This window comes from Dromaius novaehollandiae, chromosome 7, assembly GCF_036370855.1.
Source record: "Dromaius novaehollandiae isolate bDroNov1 chromosome 7, bDroNov1.hap1, whole genome shotgun sequence".
Lineage (NCBI taxonomy): Eukaryota > Metazoa > Chordata > Aves > Casuariiformes > Dromaiidae > Dromaius > Dromaius novaehollandiae.
Genome location: NC_088104.1, coordinates 8,322,243 through 8,329,602, shown reverse-complemented (window position 1 = coordinate 8,329,602; position 7,360 = coordinate 8,322,243). Strand labels below are relative to the sequence as shown.

General features: G+C 34.9%; 1 protein-coding gene across 3 annotated transcripts in view; it reads left to right on the top strand.

Annotated features, from left to right (window-relative positions):
* The first annotated feature begins 346 nt into the window (after positions 1-346).
* The window catches only part of ACMSD (aminocarboxymuconate semialdehyde decarboxylase), a 29,702-nt gene continuing 22,688 nt past the window's right edge, over positions 347-7,360 (top strand). The window contains exons 1-2 of one of the 3 annotated variants that reach the window (XM_026108750.2): positions 347-580; positions 4,277-4,321. In XM_026108750.2, the coding sequence (XP_025964535.2) occupies positions 524-580; positions 4,277-4,321 (102 nt within the window). In that variant the 5' untranslated portion in view covers positions 347-523. Of the gene's footprint in view, positions 581-4,171; positions 4,192-4,276; positions 4,322-7,360 lie in introns of those variants that run through there. The other 2 variants (XM_026108749.2, XM_064514623.1) reach the window with 2 other exon arrangements.

The following is a 7,360-nucleotide window of genomic DNA, read 5'->3' as shown; positions in this document are numbered from 1 at the left end:
AACTTTGAAGAAACCATAAGAGAAGGAAAAGAGAATATATGGGGAGGCATAACTTTCTACAGAGGGTATATCGTATGCTTTCTACAATTTCAGGATCTAAGAAAGAGAAAGAAGGAAATTCAAATCAGTGAATCATTAAATTATCATTAAATCATTAAAACTTTTAACTCAGTATTATTGAACAATGTTCAGCTGTAAACCAGCTTGCATTTTAGAATCTAGGTAACAAAAAATCCCTTCATTTTACTAATATAAACATACATTTTCTCCTTACTCTCAGTCAGATGTAGTTTATGCATTAACAGGGACTTTCTGCTAGAAGCTTTTGTTCTTTCATAGAGCCACTCCTCTGGGATTTTGGCTCCCTGATAGGTTACTGTACTTGGTTGTCCTGATAAGATAGCAGGTGAATCTGAACAGCAGCCTAAGTTATTGACCTGCTGAACCAGGGACTGGAAGGGTAGTAGCGCTTATGTAGAAAACATTTCCTTTGAAAGTGTGCTTCTCCTTTGTTACTTCAAAAATGAAAATTGATATTCATAGCCACATTCTACCTAAGGAATGGCCTGATCTAAAAAAGGTAATATGACTTTGGATATTCAGTGACTTATTTTATCAGCAACCATTATTATTGATGTAGTTCTTGAAAAATTAGTGAATGAAGGTTTCTGTAATAAATATCTATTTTCAATAGGTTTTTGTTTAATTTGATTTTTTTTCACATATAAGATATCTGTATTACATTACTTTGCAAAGCAAAACTTCCAGTAAGAAAGGGATGGAAAACTGGGCTCTGTTCATTGTCAAATGATGAGGTATAAATTCCATTTTCTTGATGAAACCATTGATAGGGGTTATCTTCATAACTATCAAGGGCTGTCAGGTGTCCAGATGGTATTCACTTTTGTTTTAAACACATATAAAAGGAGAAATAAACAAATGTTAGACAAGATTAATATTGCCTAAGACAAAAGTAATTCATATCTTACAGCCACAGGCATGACGGTTGTTAACTTCAGTGAGTATGGGGTCACCTTAAGTATGGTTAACTGATGATGATGGTTGACTATTTTACTAATATCTCTTTAATATTATTTTTTCAGCTGCTGGAAGGATGTAGCATATTGCATTACGAATACAAAATCTCATTTACCTAGTCTCAGTACTGGCCAGAACACAGAAGCTATAAGTCAACTTGTCTTAACTTTGAATCTCTGCATGGTATTATTATTATAATTCAATGATATAAATGTAGTCTGGTCAAAAATAATTCTCCTATGAAAAAGTATTTGAGAATGGAAAGTGCCATTTAGGTTTTCATGTAATAAATCTAATCCTTTTCTTATTTCAGATCATCAAAAGCCATACAATCATCTGGTTCTGAATTAGTTTTTAGAGTTATAGCCTGAATAATTATAAATATATATATATATAAAGATATCTGATCACCTTTTGACTCCTAAGGGATCACATATTCAATGCTACAGAGGGTACTCAAAAAGTCACTTTAGAAAGATCACATAATAAAACTGTCTCTCACATGTATATATGTAATTATTGCATTTAAAAATTGGTTTCCCAATTCCAGTATAGCTGTTTTTTCAGACTCCTTAGTGTTTCCATTCATGTTAAAGAATTAGGCTAGAAAAGATGAGACCTGTGCTGTTGCCTTTATATATTCCCTTATTGTAATTCTGTATTGGCAGTAGTTTGAATGAACATTCCCTGGGTTTATCAGTAGTATGGAACTATTTGATTTCATTGTGCTTATCTTTGACATCAGAAGAATACCATTATTTCAGCCTTGCTCTTTGGCACCTGACATGCTAACTGGAACTCTGTTTTACATTGTACATCTATTTTACACTGTATATCGTTTCACTTTGGTATTTTGAGGTTTCTTTTTTTCCTGATGATGACAAAATCTTAGGTAAGTGTTTCAAATGTGTTAATCCTTTGTTTCTGTGACTGTTAAACAAAACAGTCCGGTATCAATTCAGTGTTAGCCAGAGAGCAGCTGGAAAATGAAAAGAGCGTATTAGAAAAAAGTAGTGAGAAAGCCTGGAGTTAAGAATATACACAGGATTATTTCTTTGTTAGTAGTCAAAAATAACATTATTATGCACAAGACTTCCTGGACAGGAATGTTTGGCTTCTCCTTTACCTAGGAAGTGCTTTTAAACATCTGTCTATTTATAGTATAAGAACTCCTCTATGAAAAAGCACCTGTGCACTGGATAATGTAGGTCAAATGATGGATATCTTTTAGAACTATTATGTCTGTTTTGAGTAGATAGGAGTTTAGATATCCAGTCCCTGGAGACAGGATACTCTTGCTTGGTCCAGATTTTGTCATCCTTGTTTGTGCAAAATCCATATAAACTTTAAAATCCCTTCATGCTGATTTTGTATGATTAAAGAAGCTATATTTTGTCTGTGTATACTTTAAAAGGGCAATGAATTCATTAGGACAAAATCACCCCAAGAATCCTGTGATCTTTTTGGACGTACATGAAGGATGAATTCACGATTGTTAGTCCCTGAGTTCAGCAGTAGGCCAATGTTGCATTTCTTTAAACACTAATTAAAGAGGCTAATAAGACATTTTTATTTGATTTCCCCCTGCCAGTTTTTATGCATGTACAATCAGAGTCTTCTGTTCTAAAGTTTCAGTGTTTCAGAGGTTTATTAGCGGATTCAGAATAGAGAACACCTCTCTGAATTCCTTAGACTCCTCTGAGAACTCAAGCTGTTAACAAGGTTCTCTACATCTTATGCAGGGAAAACCAGACAGGAAAAAATGGAAAAGTAGAGAGGATTGCAATTGAGTATGCCCCAAAAAATAACAAATGAATAAACTAAGTGAACTGAATACTGTGTTTTGATCTCTTCCAAAAATGGTAATATGCAGGACAAATTGTAAAGTAATAAAAACTATTCTTAGGCAGTATTTTTTAATGATAATCTTTTACTCCTAATATGCACACATAGTGCTAAACTTTTCTTTCTTTTTTTTCTTTTTGTTATAAGTTTTTTAGCCTTGTAAATACCAAATCTTGAATCTATGACTAGAAATTTCTGTTCTCAAGACATTTATTTAAGAGCTTAGGAATCCATAATATGTATAAAAATAAATAGAAATTAATGACATGCTTCAGTAAAGACTATCAATGCATCCAACTAATAACTGAGGGGAAGAAAATAAAATGAATTCAGAAACAGACCAGTGAGGTTCTTTATTGTCTAAATGGAAGACCTTTAAAGTGTTCATTTTCTATGATTATTATGGAGCTAATTAAAATTTAAAACTTAAAGTCTTCATTAGATAACACTCCTGAATTTTCCCTAAATTTAATTTCTTATTTTTATCTATATACACACATTTGTAAATTTTAATAAGGTATATGCAGCTACCACAGTCATTAGCATCTCTGATTGGCTGAAGTTAAAAGGCTTGGTTCTGCACTCCTACTTTGGAATAGCCCATAATGGCATCAGGTAATGATTTGCTGTCATAGGAAATTCAGCACTGTATTCAAATTATTTGCACTTAAGTGTAAGAAATCCCTGCTTTACAGTTTCCTTTGAAATGTTTCTTTACAGAAAAATGGGAATTTTGAGCAGTTTTTTCATTCATTCTACTATGCTGTTTCAAGATTTCATTTGTTTCTAAGTTATGAAAATAAAAGGAAATCAGCGTCTTCCGTGGGTTTGGGTTTTTTTTATATAAACAATTTTTAATCTCTCTGGAAGAATCAGTGAGCATCTAAGCTTCTCCTTTAAGCTTCTCTGGGTTGTTTAAATATTAATAACAAGAGAATGACCTTCAGTCCTGCTGCTGAATCATGGAAGCTGGAAAGTGAAATCAATACTTCTTTGTGCTAATGATTAACTGATTGCAGTTTGTTAGGATCAGAAAATGTGTCAACTCAATGTTCATATTGCCAAATGTCTGATTTGAACCAAATTCTAGTAATGAACCTCAGTACATTAAACAATCTAATAATATTTTAAGCATTTTGAAATCCGTTTTAAGGCTTATTTTAAAATGTTATTGAACTGGGAGCTAAAAGCTTAGTTCTAAAATATTGTTAGGCCAGTCCAGCAAAACCTCAGCACTTCTTCTGAAGTCAAAGGGGCTGCTCAGAGGCTCAAAGCTGAGCATATGCTTAAGTGTTTCTCCTGAGTAAGGTAAAGCTTGATTGTAAGAGCTGAGGTTCTGATTATTATTGCAGAATGCTAACTAGTCACTGACTTTTTCTTCTTTCTTTCACAGAGATATGGATATGGTGGATGGGTTCAGTTGGATCATCACTGCAAGGTTTGTGCTGTTTGGTCCTCTGAGATAGTTTTGTACTGTGATCAGGAATACCCACTCACGGGGAGTGCATTAAAAAGCTAAATAGCAATAAGATTGACTATATCTCTGATACAAATTTGTATAAAGCTGTCTTCTATGAAGCAATTATTACTCCAGGTAGGATATACGTCAGTAGATCTTTTTGCTTAAGAGGTGATACTCAGTATACAGTCAGTTCATGTTCTCTCATACGAACTAGTATCCAGTTTTCCTCATAACTTCATGTTAACGTTCAGAACGGATAACTCCAAGGAATCCTTTTCAATAACATACACTAATCTAAAACACATTACATATAGAACTTTTTTTATTTAAATGTAGTTGTCTGTATGAGAAGAAAACACAATTGAGACTGATATTTTAATAAAATGTAAAGAACTAGGACATGAAAGTGTCATCAAAGAGAAAAAAATAACTTCCATATATCTTTATGACAAGGAGAGCAAATAGCGGTTTCAATATCCAGGAATAACAGGGACAATATACAGATTTTGGGTCCATAATATAGAACAGTAGGAGCCTGAGGTTTTTTGGCAAGTAAAAGGCAGACTGGATCTGATTTTACTGTACCCATTTAGCACCATTCACTCTATTAACTTTACAAAGGCACTTCTGAACTACATAAGAAAAACTGGAACAACAGATCTCCAAATGCCATGAGGCTATGCTAACAATCCATCTGCATTCAGAATCCAGTCCTGCTGCTAGTGAAGTTAGTAGAATACATTTATTCACTCTGATGGGAACAAAACTGGTTTCTTAAAGGCTTGATTCTGATCTCACTCCCAGTGGAGCAAATCAGCAGTAATTACAGTGACATTCACAGCGACGTAACAATGTAAAACTGGTATAAGCAAGATCAGAGTGATGCATCTTGTCTTTTAATTTGATTGACATTAAAAAAATAACCAGTATAGTGTTCTTTTTCACAGGAGGGCTAGTCTGGCAAAATAATATCCTTTGTACATGACTATATTGGTTAATTTTATAAGCTAGTTTTAAAGATGTTACCTCTGTTACCATGTAATAACTTTGCCAGATATCACTATATAGCTCAAACACTGTCATGAGAAGTCAGCTATGAACTGTCAGCTCCCCATCCTCTGGCAAGCCTGTCGCTGCAAATGGCTTCAGGCCCAAAAGCAGGAAAGTTGTCCCTCCATTGGCATACCAGCAGCAGGGCAGGGCTGTGGAGGTTCCAGATTGCCTCTCCTTCCCTCTTCCTGTCCTCCACAGACGGCACGCACTGGGCAGTGACAGCCATAATGTGAAAGAGTGGTTCCTGGTAATAATGTTTATTAAAATAGTAAGTTATTTCATAGTGCATAAATATACATGACATTTTCTACACATGGAAGATAAATTCCTTTCCATTATAACAGTTACAGGTGAATAATACAAGGTAAGTAGACTCAAGAGAAAAGGCAAGCTCATGACTTCAGTCAGTGCTGGACCTGGACTCAGGATTTCCTTAAGGATAGGAAGAGAAACGTGTTTTATGAAAGATGGTATAAGAAAAAGGTCTCAGAAGACCCGAGTTCACTTCCCATCCCATTTCACATGTACCCGTCCTAACCTGAGAAATTCTATCTGTAATTGCCTACCACAGGAGCATTGTGAGCTGTCCAGATACTGAAGAGTAAAGGCAATGCAAGGCATTAGCCAGATAATTAAGGAAAAAAGGGAACAGGGAAGGGGTGGATAAGAGGAAAAAGAACAACTTGGATATAGTAAGCTGCAAGACGAAAGATGCAAAGATAAGAGCATGAACAGCTTAACAAAGAGTGTTAGCACATAACCCACTTAAGGTATGTGAAGAGTGCAATTTAAATAGCTGGCTAAACCCAGCTATGTTCTGTAATGGCCAGCTGTATGCATAGTGTGTATAAGAAGGGTTGATCTCAATCTATCTTCTGAAATTCAGCCATGATCTGCATATAGGAATTCTATAATGACAAATAGAGGGATAAGAGATACAAAGATTTAGTAATTAGATTTTTTAGAGTGACATCTCTACTCCCTCCACTCCCTATTTGAGATAGCCCTATAAAGACAATAGTATCCAATCTTTTCCTCATTTCTTTCCTCGTTTCTTTTTGTGACTTGGCTAATTCCTTCATTCTCCATAGAGATGGAATTTTTATTGTTTTTTTTGAAGAAGCAAAACATATATATTCCAGGTAACCAAGGTATTTAAATGTATAGTTTCTGTTAATTTCAATTGAACTAGACATTCCATTCCCTTGTCACTTTGGAAAATCATATTTCTTTGTGATCATATGTAGGCATATGGTAACTAAAAAGAAGTTGATAAAATGGATACAATGCAGTGTCTATTTATTCCAACCTAATGGCATACACACTGTTGTCAGTCTATGATATGCAGGTCTGTGCTGTCACATGCCTATCAGCTATTTATGAAGCAGGTATGAAGGTTGGGACCAAGATTGAGGAGCAAACAGAGATTATGATGAAATACCAAATTTCATCAATTTTGTTCAAATTGCAGTCTAAGCAGAGATGGGAGGAGAACAGAAGCCACCTGCTAAGCAGAAGTGTGGATGGCACAGCTTCTGAGATAGATGGCAGGTGCAGGAAGGAGAGAGACTTGCTGAAGACATTTTTAGCAGCTTAGCTGTTTGGTAGAGGTCTGATGCTGAAATTCTTTGCTAAAAATAGTTTGCAAAGGAACTTTGTGGCAAGTCAATAATAACCTTACATGCTCTACAAAGAGTTCTATCCAGCCTACTTCTGTCTACATGAAAGAAGTGCATGATAGAGAATAAAATCCTGTTTAGATATGTGGAGCTAGGGAGGTTAACTCTTGAGATAAAAAAGAAAGGAAAACCTTCACCTATTATTCAGTGAAGAAGCATCAAGGTCAAACCGAAATTGTATATATGTAATTTGGGCTGTAACTGAGTAGGTTAGTAATGGAATAAATTCAAATGTAGCTTGCTGAACTAAATCAGCCTGCTATACTTCTTAAATCTCTCAATT